This window comes from Gambusia affinis, linkage group LG10, assembly GCF_019740435.1.
Source record: "Gambusia affinis linkage group LG10, SWU_Gaff_1.0, whole genome shotgun sequence".
In the NCBI taxonomy this organism is placed as follows: Eukaryota; Metazoa; Chordata; class Actinopteri; order Cyprinodontiformes; family Poeciliidae; genus Gambusia; species Gambusia affinis.
In genome coordinates this window covers 13298361-13313616 of record NC_057877.1, presented here as the reverse complement: position 1 = coordinate 13313616, position 15256 = coordinate 13298361, and the positions used below count along the sequence as shown (strand labels likewise).

The window sequence follows — 15256 nt, the reverse complement described above, 5'->3', positions numbered from 1 at the left end:
GAAGATTTCAGATTGGTCGTGCCAACATAAAATGTGATCTTTTCAAATAAAATGAACTAAAACAAATATGTTGCAATAAATCTGGCTTTTTGGATGACTCGTATCAGCTTCCCACTAATGTTGCAGATTAATCCATTGCACAGAGTTAAAGAGGTATAATTAGAAGTGAGCAACCGGGAGTCATGACCAAATTAGGCTTTATGTTTTTGGTTTGTCTCTTGAAGGGAATCAATTATTAACTACCCCATGTCAGTTTGGTTTTAATGAAACACAAACATTGTTATTAAATCCATACGTGCCTTGATAGCCCAGAACAATTAAACTAGGCGAATGGAAACACAAAACAAAAATAAACTATGACACATGAGTCACCACAGCTGACTGTTCTTGGTTAATTCATTAGAAACCATGCCAGATATATTTTTGCAGCTGCAGAAAATGAGCTCTTCCCCCCAGAATCAGAAGACACATCAGAGAAAAATATACACAATCGTGTTCCAGACAGCAGGAATCTGAGAAAATTATGTCTCACAGCGAGGGGCGGACACTGATGATCAGTGGGGCCTCTTCTTTGCTCTGACCTCAGCTTGGCTCAACGGATGGACACAAATTTCTGTCTTGTACCTCTGAGGAATCTGCAGCCATTCTGAGGATCTATCTGGTGTTTTTCTTCTCCCAGTGGTGCTTGTCATGTTGACCCTTCTACATCTGGTGGGTTATTTGAAGTTGAGGAGTGGTGAGTCAAAGCCCTGCTACTAAAAACTAACACTTTGTCATCTTCATGACATGTCCAATGAGCCCCAGACTCATATCTCCTCCTTTTCTGCAGAACAGTTGCAGCCAGTCTGGCGACACATCGACGCCATGAATTGATGCTGGTTTAGGCATAAACAGCATGAATCTACAGGTCAGCTCATCCAATATATTTGCGTCAGGTGATCCCTACAAATGTATGCTTGGTTGGACATACATTTATGGTCGTACACTGCTCTCTAGTGGTGGAAATAGGAAGTCAAACAGGAAATTTTATGGAAAATAAATATAAAATGGAAAGAAAGCCATTTTCTTTACTTATTCACTGAATACATGAATAAATTCTTGCCTAATTATTTAATTGTTTTGATTTGTCAGATAAGTATTGAATTATTTCAGTTACTTTTACTTACTTTTCATATATAAACTTACTTTTGAGTAAGTTTATTTATATAGCCCCAATTCAACAAATGTCATCTGAAGGCCCTTGACAAGGATTCAAATTATATATCGAATTGCATTATTGGATAAATCCATTTCATATTGACTGATTAAAACTCAGTGACATACATTACATATCAGTCATAGTTACATTATGACACAAAGATTTGCTAAAAGCATGAAGGATTATTTTAGTGTCAAATTAATATTTTCTGTGCTGCACTGAACCATGAAATAATGTTGTGTTTCATACACTCCTTCTGATTGGTTAATCTGTTCAAGTCAATTTTAGAACAACTATAATGACCACAATAGCTTTAACACTGTCCGCTTTAACAAGTAGGGTTGACAAAAAAAAAAGTGAATTAAATATTCTATTGCAGCAGACAACTTTGAAACATTTAGTTGCACAGTTGTAGAATATATACACGTTTTTAAAAATACAATATTTTTAATCAGTGGACTTTCCCATAAACCATAGATTTAATGAAGTACACATGTATTTATGTCCAGACCAGTTTTAAGTTGTTTGTGACAACAATCATTCATTAATAAAGTTAATAAAGTTGTTTATCGATAAAGTCCTATTTTCTCAATACTTTGTGGATGTAAACAATGAAAAGTGTCTGCTGTGGTTCAAATGATTGACTGAAATATTTTTTTATGTGTGTGAGACAGATGATACCACAACACTTGCTGAATGCATTTGCTCGTCAGCAAAGATAGAAAGAGCGGCGGGTAAAAAGCTTTTAATTAAACTGCGTCAAATCGAAACAGTTTTTAAATTGAAAAAGCCACATAGCAGGTTAAAGACTTTTGTAACTGTAAACGCTTTTCACAGTTGGTGCATCTATTTTTGAGAAATCTCACCATAATATAGCATTACAATTTAGGCCTACATGGAAATCATGAGGTTGGGCGTAGGTGACATTTTAAACTTTTGATGATGAATTTTCCATTTTTATTTCAAAATAGGAATTTAGAGGAAGTTATACAAATGACTAAATAAGATTTGATCCCTTTTGTGTTGGTAACTTGTGCAACAACTCTATCTGGATGTCACTACAAAGCCAACACTCACAAGAATGACTGAGACCAGAGGTTGACATCGTTTCCTGCTGAGACTATTTTTCCAGTCATAACTTCAAAAAGCACCACTTTGTTTATGAAAACATTCAGAAGCCTGGGTTAAATGCAATGCTAATTGATTTGCACACTTTTTATCTACGGTTCAGCATTGACCCAGACCAATCCCGGTTTCTGGTTCAAAATGTATTTCTACTTGGGAAATAAATAATATGTTGCTGTGGCACAGCTGTAATAAAAACAACCCTTACAGTAATAACACATGCGCTTCAGTCTGATGCACTCCAATAATTCAGAAGGCCAGATACTGAATCTAAGAAATTCATCTTTGCTTTAACAAAAATAAAACCTCTGCCTGAGTCTTACTTGTTTAAATAGGTAAGAAAAAAGCCTGGAAATATATATATATTTTTTTTATATTCAAATTACATCTCATACTTGCCTCAGAGGGGAAAAAAAAACATTTTCTTGCATGAACACAAAGCCACATGTGAGCAGAGAGCAGGCTGAGAGTTGGAGACTATAAAGTGAGGATTTGGAATCAAATGCTATTAATCAAATTCAAAGATACGTGCACCCAGATCAGTCTCACTTGGTGGCACAAAAGTCACACCATCCATAGGAGGGAAAACATGCTGGAAATGTCTTGAGACGAGAATCGAACTGAGGACAACCACATCGAGGACTACAGCCTAAAAATCTACCAAGCTCCACCATCTGGGCCACTGAGAAACATTGTTGTTGTCTCAACCAAACCTGGGAGAATTTTATTTTCAAGACGAGCACTACTAAAATGATGAAAATGTTTTAATTGTTTCACCCTGCAAATTTAACAAGACATCAGCCTTTCTGAGCCGATTCAATATTAAAACGATCTTTAATGAGTAACTGTAATACCCAAGCATTACAAAGTCAAGACAATCTTGACTTAACATTTTAATTCATAATTCAGCATAAATTCCACTTCCAAATGGTGGAAAAAGCTAACGAGTACAGTTTAATGAGTTGTGACACTTAAAACTCCTCATAAAAACCTGTATTTACTAGATGCAATGGAAAAGCTCCTCTTTCATAAAGAGAAACTTCTACTGATTAAAAATAATAAAACTTTGAACAAACAGAAACAGAGAGGACACAGGTGCTGAGGTTAGGTCCATGAAACCCAGATGTTATTAACATCTGAATTTATTACAGTCGGGGTGGATTCACAATGAAAATGGTCACTTTGTACAACGGACAAGTACAGAGCAGAAGTTCACTACCAGTTAAAACAAGACAAACCTACCAGGAAAAATCATTAAAATTGATGGCAAAAAAAAAAACAAAAAAAAAAAAAACAATGTGGTGGCATCCATGAAAAAAAAAAAAAAAGAAAAAAAAAAGACCATTCAAAAACTGTACAACATCACGGGAGTCAGTAGCGTCGACCGAAAGCTCCTCCCTGGATGCCGCCGCCCTGCATCATCTGGTTCTGTCTGTTCAGAGCTCCTGACAGAGACTGAGACGTTCCTGTGTTCATGTAGCCTCCGCGACTGCAACACACGAGACACACACACACACATACATGACTATGTGCTGGCACCTTTTAAGCCTCTGGGCTGCAGACGAAGTTTAATATATGGAGTGAAAGCTCATGATCTGCTCACCCTGCCATTCCTCCACGTGGCATGTGGCTCTGGCCTGGAATGCCACCATCTCTACCTGGATTCAGGAGAGTAAACATCCATCAGACGTGTTGGTCCAACATGGTAAAACTACCATTACCAGTGGAAGTGTTCACACCTTTTAGCATTTTTCACATTTTGTCATGTAAGAACAGAAACTAACATCCTTTTGTTACGATACTAGAGTGTCTGTAGGTAAATAGGTAAAAAAAGCCTGTACCAAATATATAGTTAATTATTTAGCTGCAGTTACAAATATATTAACTACATAGCCACTTTTATATTAACTGTCCCAGTTAAATGTCTGAGTCATTAAAGATAGATGCAGGCAGTGTTAACCTGAATATACAGTACAGTACTTTTTGCTTTTCCTTTACACAGACATGGACACTGGTCAGAAACCGATGGATTGAGTTAACTCCGTAAGGAGAATCTAAGAGCGGCTGCAAGAGATTGGAGTTTTTCATTTCCAGCAGAACAATGACTGAATATACAGTCAAAGCCACAATGTGTGTCTTCATATGCTAGAACGACCAGTTGTAGCTTAACTGCAACAACAAAGAGCTGCAACTGAATTAACATGAATGAAACATGTTGTTTCTTTTTCTGTTGTTGTTGTTTAAGTTTTCAAAGTATTGAAAATGCTGCCACTTATTTTACATCATGTTCCGTTTCAGGGTATGCAAGATATACAAGTTCACCAGCTGCTACCTTGCCATGGTCTGTCACCATCCATCTTTCGGCCAGAGTCCCAGTCGCGGCCACCGTCCCTGAAAGAAAGACAGAATAGACACGGTGAACATCAGATCGGAGCTCAACCAGAAGCTGGGGCCAGGTCTGAGTGCTGCTCACCTTGGGTTCATGCGCTTGTCGTAGCCGCCGCCCCACGAATCTCTGCCGTGTCTGTCTGAGAAGTGCTGCACAAGACACACAAGTTATTGCATTGATGCTCCCTTTGTGTCTTCAAACCAAACCAAATGGTTTTAAAGAAAGCTGTTTGTTTTCTAGTTAAGTGTTCAAAGCACTGCTGTGAGCTTATATCCATTCTTTCAGAATGAAAGAAACTTTGTGATCAGACCCTCTGAACCTTTTTTCCTCCCGTTTTAAAAAGTGTCAAACTACAAAATGAGAATCTCAGTCATCTCACCTGTCCGTCGTCTTGGAAACGGCCACGGTCTCTGTGGTCAAAGTCCTGATAGCGATCCTGGCGACCGAAGTCTGAGCGACCGAAACGGTCATCTATAGCCATGCGCTTGTCAGGCCAGTCGTCTTTTCTGGAAAAAAGAAGCAACTACTGTGAGATGCATCTCAGCATGTTGACACAAATCCAGCTCCAGATGATCGCCGCGCTGCCTACCTGTCCATGTCGTACGGCCTCTTTACAGGCCGTCTGTCCTGTTCAAAGCGCAGCTGCTCCTGCTGCCTCCTCAGTTCCTCGCGCTCCCTCATTATCCTCTCCTGCTCGCGCCGCCGCTCGTACTCGATCCGCATCCTTTCTCGCTCCAGGAACTGGCGCTCCATCCGGTCTGCCTCCAGCCGCTGCTTCTCCACCTGACGACGCAAACATCCTCCATCAACAAACGGGTTTTTAGCATTTCATTATGAGGTGAAGTACGACTAAGATGCAAGAACATTTTGTAAAATTGTTACTCTGATCGGACCTCCAGCCAGCGCCGGTTATTCATCATCCTTTCCTCTCGTTCTCTGAACATTCGGATTCGCTCACGCTCTGACGGGTTCTCACGATTGCGATCACTGGAGATGGAATGGAAATAAATTTTACTTTGTACCAATGATGTTCAAGCTAAATAAAGCTCTTATTATTTGATTTTTTTTTTTTATTTTTTACTTGTCCTTACTTGAATCTGAATCTTTCAGCCTCTCTCATCTCCCTCTCTCGCTGCCTCTGTTTCTCCCTCTTTCTCTGCGCCTTGATCTGGGCAAAGGTCAGGATGTCTTTTCTCTCTTTGCTGGAAGAGGCACGACTCCGACTCTTGGAGGTCTAAAGAAACGCAACATGAGAAGCGTTAAAAATAAAAAGTCATCATCTGCACACCATAAATATCATAATAGACATTTTCAAAATGGCAGAGGAAAAAAAAGATCCACAGTTTAAATGTCTTTCAAAGTGAAGCAGCTGAGGGATCGTTTTCTTACCCTCTCCCTGCTTTTGCTTTTGGTCTTGACGCTGACAACAGGTTCTCCCTTAGACTTGTCCATGACTACAGTCCTCTCATTTTGATCTGTAAATAAAAACAAATTGCAAAACTTTAGATGCTAAGTGACTTTATTTCATTTTGATTCATTTGTATTGAAGTTAAAAAAAAAAATAAAAAATTACCTTTCTCATCTTTGCCTTCACCTTCCGTTTTATCGTCCTTTTCAGACCTAGACAAATAAATAAAATCATTTCCAGCATCAACCTCATGCTTGACTTCAGTTTTCTGTAACTCATTCTTAATTTTTTACAAGATAAATAATTGGTAAAGCATGCTTTAAACAAACATCCAAGATGAAGTTAGCCCACCAAATGAATTTTGTATTCTTACTTGGAGTCAGTCGAGTGTCTCCTGTCGTTGGCAGTCTTGTCAACCGGCTTTTTTCCGGCAGGCTCATTTTTAGCCTAAAATGAGAAAATATAAGTTCTTACAGAAGTTTTTTGTTTGCTTAAGAATACTTTCTACTGATTTGACCTGAAATCATAAATATTCTTATTAAAACACAGAGTCAAATAGTGAATCTTCATATAGTTCCCAGCAAGGTATGAGAAGAAGGAAACTCCCTTGGGGCATATGAGCATGCACAATACAACATCTAATAGAGATAGATGATGCATAATTAATATGTGACATTTATCCCCATGTGAGGGGTTGGTGTAAACATTTTATTGATGTTTACAGGTAGACAGGAATAGCCAGTTTCTGGGTATCCATCCATGAAGTTGAAGCAAAATACCTGAAACACTCATCAACATTTGTTAACCTTTTGTTGAAATGTTGTCAATAGGTGTTAAGTTCAAATAAACAAGTGTTTAATGGTTACATTTCATTCTAATATAACCATTAAACAAATTATACAAAGACTGTCAGAACATCTTCAGAGAGATTGGTTTGTGCGTTACTAAAGGGGTTGGGGGGTTTAGAGTGTAAAATTTGTTTGTTGTACAAATTCAAACCCGTACTGAAATGTGCAGCTGGCTAAACTACCATTTCTGTGAATGATAAACGTGACATTCGTATTCTTACCCGCTCCACAAAGATCATCTTGCCATGCAGCTCGGTCCTGTGAAGGTGACTGATGCAGATGGTGGCCTCCTCTGAGGTAGACATGGTGACAAAGCCAAAGCATCGAGCCCCCGGGCTCTTAGCATTGGTCACTACCTTTACGCCAACAACCTGCAGGCAAGATAATAAGACCAACAACAAATAAATACAAGTTTTAGTTTAGTTACATTTCAACTAATACACAAGTGTAGAGTGTAAACTTTACTGGTTGTTATCCTTAAAATGTTTTGTCTGAATTGTTGTTGATGGATTTTCATGTTTATATAGTGATATTTATTCAGAAATACAGAGAGCTATAAAATAATTCACAATTAGCCATACTTTCCAACATCTGTTTAATGTGTAAAACATTATATTTGTACCTGTTAAGACAGAATGGGAATGAGTTTAAAAATGATACCCATCTGTCATAAGGTGGGTATCATTGGCTGAAGTGATTCAATTAAACATTTCAGAACAAAGTCCAAGATTCTGAGAAACAGGGAAATACTTTTATCTTTCATTGCTTAATATCACTGCTCTCACTTTACACCCCAGTCTAGTTCTGATTGGTCGAACAGTCTGCAGGGATGACTCCTCTCCCAGAAGCATATTTTTTCCAAGGAGTTAAGTTCTGAGACTCAAGCAGAACAACACTCACCTGACTGCCTCAGGCAGACTGAAGAGTCATTTCAGAATCCGTTGCAAGATTTCGGTTTAGTTTTTCTTCACACACACTGAAGCTTTAGTAGCCTAAACAAATAAACCTACTAAGGAAAGATTTTCTATTTTTAGTCACTTGATTCGGATGTGATCCAGCGTGAGGAACCCACAAACATCCACAAGGCCTGTATCAGGAGAGATAATTAACCTTGTAGCCTCGTGAGTCCGTGCCTTACATAGACCAAACCCCTGTTGGAGCAAAAAGTCAAATACTAAAAGTTGGTGGTAACCATAACAGGAAAGACAAGAGCCAATTCTGTGAGTGCTAAAATCTGGTTAAGTACGACTAGGCCTGTCACGATAGCAAATTTTGCTGAACGATTAATTGTCTCAAAAAACTATTGCGATAGACGATAGTATTGTTTGAAGACCTTTTTACACTGATTTAACGGAAATGACGTAATAATGGATAATAATAGATACACTTTATTTTTAAAAGAACACCCAACACTGGAACTGATAAACAAAACAACCAAAAATAAAAATAAAATGGATTCTCAGTCTCCATTAACAGAAATGTACTTGAATAAAAACGAAATAACATAAAGCCAAAGTGTAAATAAATACTGCATTCAACCAAAAGAGTGCAGATTATGAAGTCTGTTTACCATATTGCCCTTCAGTAATCATTAGATTTAAATAGAGAAGATGGGCACATCGACTACCTGATGCAGTAGTTCACAATACACGTTAGTTCACACCTACATTTTCCCCTTACACAATCTTAGAACTTTTATCGTTCTAAGATTGTGGCTTGTGATCATCCTGTACTGTGTGGTGTGTTACGCTAGATCGTTGTGGCCCCTCCGATCTAAATCAGGAGTTTTCCCCGACTGGGATCGTTAACGCAGCCTGTTGAATGTGACAGGTAGCCAATCAGAAAGCCGGATTCTGCTCCGCGCTTTCTGAGGGGAAATTACCGAGGGGAATCCCAAACAGCTGACACGGCGCAACCGGAAGTCCATCGGACATTGGAGATGATATGTGGAAACAACATTAATGGTTATAAAACATTTCGTACAAAGAATATAGAAATGAGGAGGGGAGGAGTTGGAGCGAAATTGCGACGTTGATGAACCCGGTAACTTTTCAGCTGTTCTTCGTTAACGTGACATAAATCGGTTCTAAAGATTTTCATTCAGTCAGGACGTTACGCTGACACTAGAGCCACATGCGTTGCAGATAGATTGTAGTAAAGCATTGATTAATGCCTGGTTTTAAAATTAGTTAGCTGGACTTGTAGCCATTATGTTGTGCCCACTGTTGGACATCACACGGCACATCGAACCCGATCGAACCGTTATAGCTAGGATTTCTGTCGGCTAATGCTTGGTCTCAGATTTTGAAAATGGGCCGACAATCGACTGACAGCACTAAGATGGTGTCGTGTGCGCTGGGCATTACACTAAGGAAATGAGGAAGGGAGGGTCAGTGGAGAGCCTTTTTTCATTTAGCGTCATCAACAGAAAGAGAAAAAGGCTGGAAGAGACGATAACGGCGATAATTAAAATGACGTAGATAGTTTTAATTTATCGTACGATTAATCGATATGTCGTTTATCGCGACCGGCCTAAGTACGACATTTTTTCCTGTTCAATTTTGTCGGTTCTGTTGCTGAAAGCTGATGGTTTAAAGTTAGTTTCACGGATTAATCTCCCATTTTTCACCTTTCTCCCTTTTAATTTAAGTAAGAATAAGAACTCAGTTCTTTAGGTTTTGAACTGTTTAGATAAAAAGTATTTAAACATTCATTTCAGTTACATTTTCAACTCCTACAGAGATTCGCAAATTAATTTGCATTGCTCATCTTTAGATTTGCTTGTCAAATTAATTCGTGCTTGATAATTAAATCTAATGATTGATTCTGTTATGGATAACTTCTCAACGACACTTCCCTTTTAACTGAATTGCCAATGGACCTTACCAGAGGGGCCGCTTTTCATTGACTGATGCCCATTCTACGTGGTCACGTGGGTGGCCGTCTCACAAACACACGCTTCTTGTTAGCTAAGTAAAGCGTAATAGCAGCACTGATACAACTTCTACACCTTGTAGCCTGTCTGCTACACAGTCTTACGTTAGCTAAACAGATCAATATGCAATGTGTACTGTAGCTGACATACTCTAAGATTTTATTTTAGCAGAAAAGGCTTTGGACTAAACTGTTACTCGTGTTAGCCACTCTAGCACCACGTACAGCTAGTCAATCAACCATCGCTGTGTTCAGGGAAGCGCTGATTAATAATCGAGAAATAAATATCAACCCTGGAAACTTGATATCGTAACGGACTGAATGTTAAGTTTTTAACGTAATCTTTGCTCGTCTTGCGGGGCGCAGGCGGTTGCCACGGTAACAAGTGTGCTTAAACTACAAAGAGAGAGCGAGAGAGTAAAAAGGTAGGAGTGGTTTTGAGTTGATCACCTGCTCGGGTTGTTTTACCTTTGTTTACCTTTGCTGTGGCTCATTACAGCCGCTGTAGTTTCTAAACGTTGGACTAATTACCTAGTTCGTTTGTGACTATATGTCATTCACAACAAACATCAAATAGAACAAATATATTTAATAAAATTTTAACAAAGAAATTGCTTCTTTACCTTAACAGAGCTCTTTGGTTCCTCTTATCAGTCTGTCGCTTCTCATATTGAGGTCATCAAACCAAATTTCAGATCTACCATAACTGACTGACTGACACCTGCTGGCCTCAGGTTTGCAACCAGCTTCTGACTGAGAAACCAGTAACCTCCTCCCAGATGATGACATGAACTTGTTAGTTCCTCTGTCTATTGCAGTAGCTGATATATTGTGAAAATCCGGTAGAAATGATGCACTAATGGAGTCATGTTTACATAGAAACAATGCGCTACGAGGCTTTGCTTGTGAGACTTGCGGTCACGTGGGTCGGTTGTGGGCGGAGCTTGGTAAGGTCCATTATAAATGAAGTCTAAAAGTATGCAGAATTCTCCGTATTCTTCATTCAATGCGTAACAGATTGCTCAAAGGGAAGGGAGTGAATTCATCCTTTAGATTGACTTTTTATCAATTATATCCCCAATTTTTGGCCCAGAAATAATTTAGCATGTCTTTGCATTGCTACACTCACCTTGCCGTGTTTGCTGAAGAGTGCCTTCAGATCAGTCGCTCTGCTGGTGGAAGACAGACCACTGACCCACAGATTTCTGCTACTGCTCACTGCAACAACAGATAAAAGATAAGTGAGCTTCTATACACTAAAGACTTGGATGACGGAGAGAGAGAGAGAGAGAGAAAAACAATCCTTCACCTTTTTCATCCTTTGTCTCCGTCTTGGTGTCTTTTTCTTCAGAGCTGGAAAGAAAGGAAAAAAAATGTGAATAAACAAAAATAACAGAGCATACCGGAGCTCCTGACATATTTACACTTTTGTTACTAAGCGTTCATGTTTCAGTAAAGTGATTTAATGGTGAATAAATGACAGTACACTCTCACATTCATTACTGACAAAATAGTAAAGCGGGACAGGTGAGTGCAGGGAATGACAAATCATCACAACTCCGCAGGAATTTTGGGGTTTTTTTACCTCCAAAGAGCATCCAAATTTTTGAAATCACAAAAGGGCCAATGCAACAGAGATAGCCATTTTGGTTTCTAGTAGACAGAAAGCAACAAACCTCTTGTTCTGATCATCGCCCTCTACTGAAGAGGACAGTGCTGAGGTTGAATCCGCGGCAGCCTTATCCACAGTCTTCTCGTCCTCCTCACCCTTCTTAGACCCCTTTTCTGAATCAACAGATTCACCCGAGCCACCCTGTTCGCTTACACTAACAGCCTGTGAGCTTTTGTTTTCAGAGTCAAGTGTCTCTTCTGGGACAGTATTCACATCCCCCGTCTCTTTGGCGTCATCTCCATCTGCAGATGCAGCGCTGCTGGTCTTGGCACCAGCGTTGGACACGCCATCTTCCCCTCCGGCAGCTTGCTCTTCTTCAGGGCTCTGGTCCTGGTCTTCTTTTAGTGGCTCTGATAAACAAGACCCGGCTACTTTGTTATTTTCTACGGATTTAACAGGAATAGAATGGCACAGAGTTTAATCACTTCTGAAACACATCAATGCTTAACGAGGAACTGGCAAGGCCTGGATTACGAAACTCATGGCCACCTGGCTGTGCTCTTAAAATGAAGTGCTAAAACCAAGAAGAAGGCCCTAACAAAGAGACTGGAAGAGACCCCAAAGGCTGCAGAACAACCAATCAACTAAGGTGCGGCAAACACTTTGGTTCGTCTCTCGAGGAGAACCTCCTAGCACTAGTCACCTGATCCAAAACACACAGATCGTGTTAAGCACCGATAAGAGCCACAAAACCAGCTGTGCAGCAGCAGCCAAGGCTCGCTGCAGATTCATCTTCTTCCAGCAAGGCGCATCCAGGGATCCACGATTTTTTCAACAGAACTTCAGCTCAACTTGAGTCGTTTCGTCCAGATCATTTATGAATCACACAAATCTTATGGGATCTTCTTCATCTTAGTCTTCATGTGGCAAAGCTAGAAACACTGCAAGCAGCTGCAATGGCTCAGTTGGCCCTGACCATGAGGAAAATGCAATTGCTGAGTACGTGCATAAGATTGTTAACCACAACTGTTTGAACAAATCAAAACAAATAATCGGTCCTTTTCAAGCAGTGTAAATTTTCTATTTTAATAGGTTAACAAACCTTCGGCACAAAGTCAGCAATTTCCTTTGGGCTTCCAGTCTCTCCTTCTGGTGGTAACTAAACTGTTTGCAAATCCAAACTTGACACTAAAAAGATCTCTTGGTAGACCTTCTGCTACAGTACCTGTCAGACCTTCTTCAGCGCCGTCATCTGGATTCTGGAAAAAAAACAAAAAAAAAACAAAACAAAAAAAAAAACAGACTGATGAGGTAGTGATCACTTTAACATCTTTTCAGAACTTTTACATGGACTTTAAACCAGGTTCTTCAACATTTTCAATACTTTTTATATCATATGCGTTACATTTTTCCAGAGGTTGGTATAATATTCTGGAAATGTTTTTCAATACACACAAAAAATGTTTCCTTGCGTTCTTTACCATCTATACTAGACAAAGTTTTATTACTTCTGATGTGGACAATGAAAAACAGAGGAAGTCGTGTGAGTGTAATTAACAATAAAAATCTTCTTGCTTTCAAGAAATTTTGAATTTTATCTCTAAAAAAATTTAATAAAGAACAGCCTGAAAACGAACAGTTTTCCACATCCAGTTCTCTTTCCTGCACGATTATCCACACAGTTGTAATACTACAGTGGCAGATCTCATGCGTCTAACTTCATTTACTAGATCTCCATCCCTTTCAAACATGTCGACCTGGCCAAACTGATAAATGAGAATTAAAATCAGAGTCGTTCTGATTAAAAGTCTTTGTAAGTTAAGCTGACAATCGTATCATCTTACCTCTGGACCTTGAGACTCTTGCCCTGACCTAAACTCGGTGAAGTCGTTTTCATCCTCCAGCAACGCGTCGTCGTCTCTGACATAATTTCCTTCATCGTCCATAGGGTCCCCGGTTGGCATCCCGCTTTCATTCTCAGTCTCATCCAGAACGTTCATGTCAAGGATGTCCATGTCCTGCATGTTTTCGTGGTCGTCCTGCATGTTTTCGAGGTCATCCTGCATGTTTTCGTGGTCGTCCTGCGTGTTTTTGTGGTCGTCCTGCATGTTTTCGTGGTTGTCCTGCATGTTCTCGTGGTCCAGAAAGTCTTCCTAAAAAGGACATATCAATCAATCACACCATTTCTGCAATAAGAGCAGCATTTTAACTCCAGTAAAAACAATTACTTTTCAAAAATAAACATACTTGTCCATCATGTGAATCCTCCTCCAAAGGAACTTCTTCTGCTTCCTCGTCTTGCCGGGAATCTGGGGAGGAAATGTGTTTTTTCATGCAGACATGAGACGGTGGTATATTTAGCAATAAAACAAAATAAAACAGTACACTATCTGCAAATTCTAAGACTAAAATGTATTTTAGAACAATGTAAAAATCAAGGTTTTTGGAACAATTTTTAACACTCTTCATATCTACATGTCTGCCAGACAAAATACCAAGTGTGTAGGGTGGTTAACAGCTAATATTCCCTCAGTGAATCAGCAGCTGCAGGCCTGATTGATCCAACCAGTTGAATAAGGTAGACGTTAGCTAGCTGCGCTTCTGGCAGTTGTGTTACCTTTGGCGGTTCGCTTGGGTGCAGACTTTTTAGGGTTCGAGTCCGGAATGAGGACAATCTGATCTGGATCTCCTCCTTCTTCCTCAATTACCTGTTTGTGAATAATAAAGTAAAAACAGATTAATACTGTGACTCTATAATAATACATTTGCAGACTGTCGAGATCAGCCCAGTTAGCCCAGCAAGCTAGAGGTGATAGCTTTCCGTTAAGATGGACTTTCAAAAAATGCACCTGAAAAACTAACAGAAATACGGGATCAAATACTGAGTACGTTTTGTAGAACGTCGCTTTCATACCACTGCGCTACAGTTTCGTTGAACAGGACAGAAGCGTACCCTTTTGAGGCGCTCCGATAGCACGCTCTTAACGCCAGTTGTGTCGAGATTTCGTTTCTTGAGCTCGGCCTTTAGGTCGATGACTCGCAGCTCAGACAACTTGCGAACCTCTGCACCCTCCGGCATATCCACGTCCCCTGACGGGTTTGCCATAGTTCTGCCCGAAAATATTTATAACCCCTTTAAACAGTCCTCGAAATAAATGTTTGGTTTTTTTTTTGTTTTTTTTTTAGCGCTGCCTCACAAATGGAAGCAGCGGACTTGCAAAACCCACACCAAAATGGCGAACGAGAGAAGCCGAGATGACGTCAATACGCATGCGCAATCCAGAACTGTTGCGGGGAGACCGTCTATCCTAGGGGGTCCGAGAAGCCATAAAAAACATGAATACGGATCTGCAACCCTCACAGTCCAGACATTCTTCCTCTACCCAAATAAAACTCATTTAGAGCGGCGAATGACTCCATTTTATTTACTTTATGTGTTTTAAATAAAAAATACACTTTTGCAAAGAGTGGACACATATATTTTCTTCTGTTGACATTTGTGGAAAATTATGTAAAGAAATATAGTTCTCAACCTAAGATAAACAGGTCTAAAATATGTATTTGTGGTATTTTTCGTATTGTTTAAAATTTGTGCAATTACTTAATTAAAATACATTTGTTTTCTATGTTTAATTTTTTTCTTTATCATTTTTAACCAAAGTCATTAAGAGAAGGTCAAAAGACTCCTGCAGGTTCCGTTGCGGACCCGTGGTCTCGCTGAGCCAGGGGTCTCAAATCGCAT

The 15256-nt window shown here is 39.6% G+C and overlaps 1 protein-coding gene across 2 annotated transcripts; it reads right to left on the bottom strand.

The window, feature by feature from the left end:
* Positions 1-3422: 3422 nt before the first annotated feature.
* safb (scaffold attachment factor B) lies at positions 3423-14774 on the bottom strand. Of its 2 annotated transcripts, none has more exons than XM_044130017.1 (20): positions 14468-14774; positions 14132-14222; positions 13762-13823; positions 13359-13667; positions 12740-12773; positions 11579-11957; positions 11212-11255; positions 11032-11120; positions 7190-7339; positions 6494-6567; positions 6286-6332; positions 6102-6187; positions 5804-5946; positions 5606-5699; positions 5302-5495; positions 5092-5218; positions 4797-4861; positions 4656-4714; positions 3927-3981; positions 3423-3812 (listed from the first exon to the last, which is right to left on the bottom strand). In XM_044130017.1, exons 1-20 carry the CDS (start codon positions 14618-14620, stop codon positions 3695-3697), a joined length of 2373 nt encoding a protein of 790 aa, XP_043985952.1. In that variant the 5' UTR covers positions 14621-14774; the 3' UTR covers positions 3423-3694. The 2 variants fall into 2 exon arrangements, with proteins under 2 accessions (XP_043985952.1, XP_043985953.1); XM_044130018.1 differs by having other exon boundaries at positions 11579-11924; positions 14468-14773.
* Between the last annotated feature and the right edge of the window lie 482 nt (positions 14775-15256).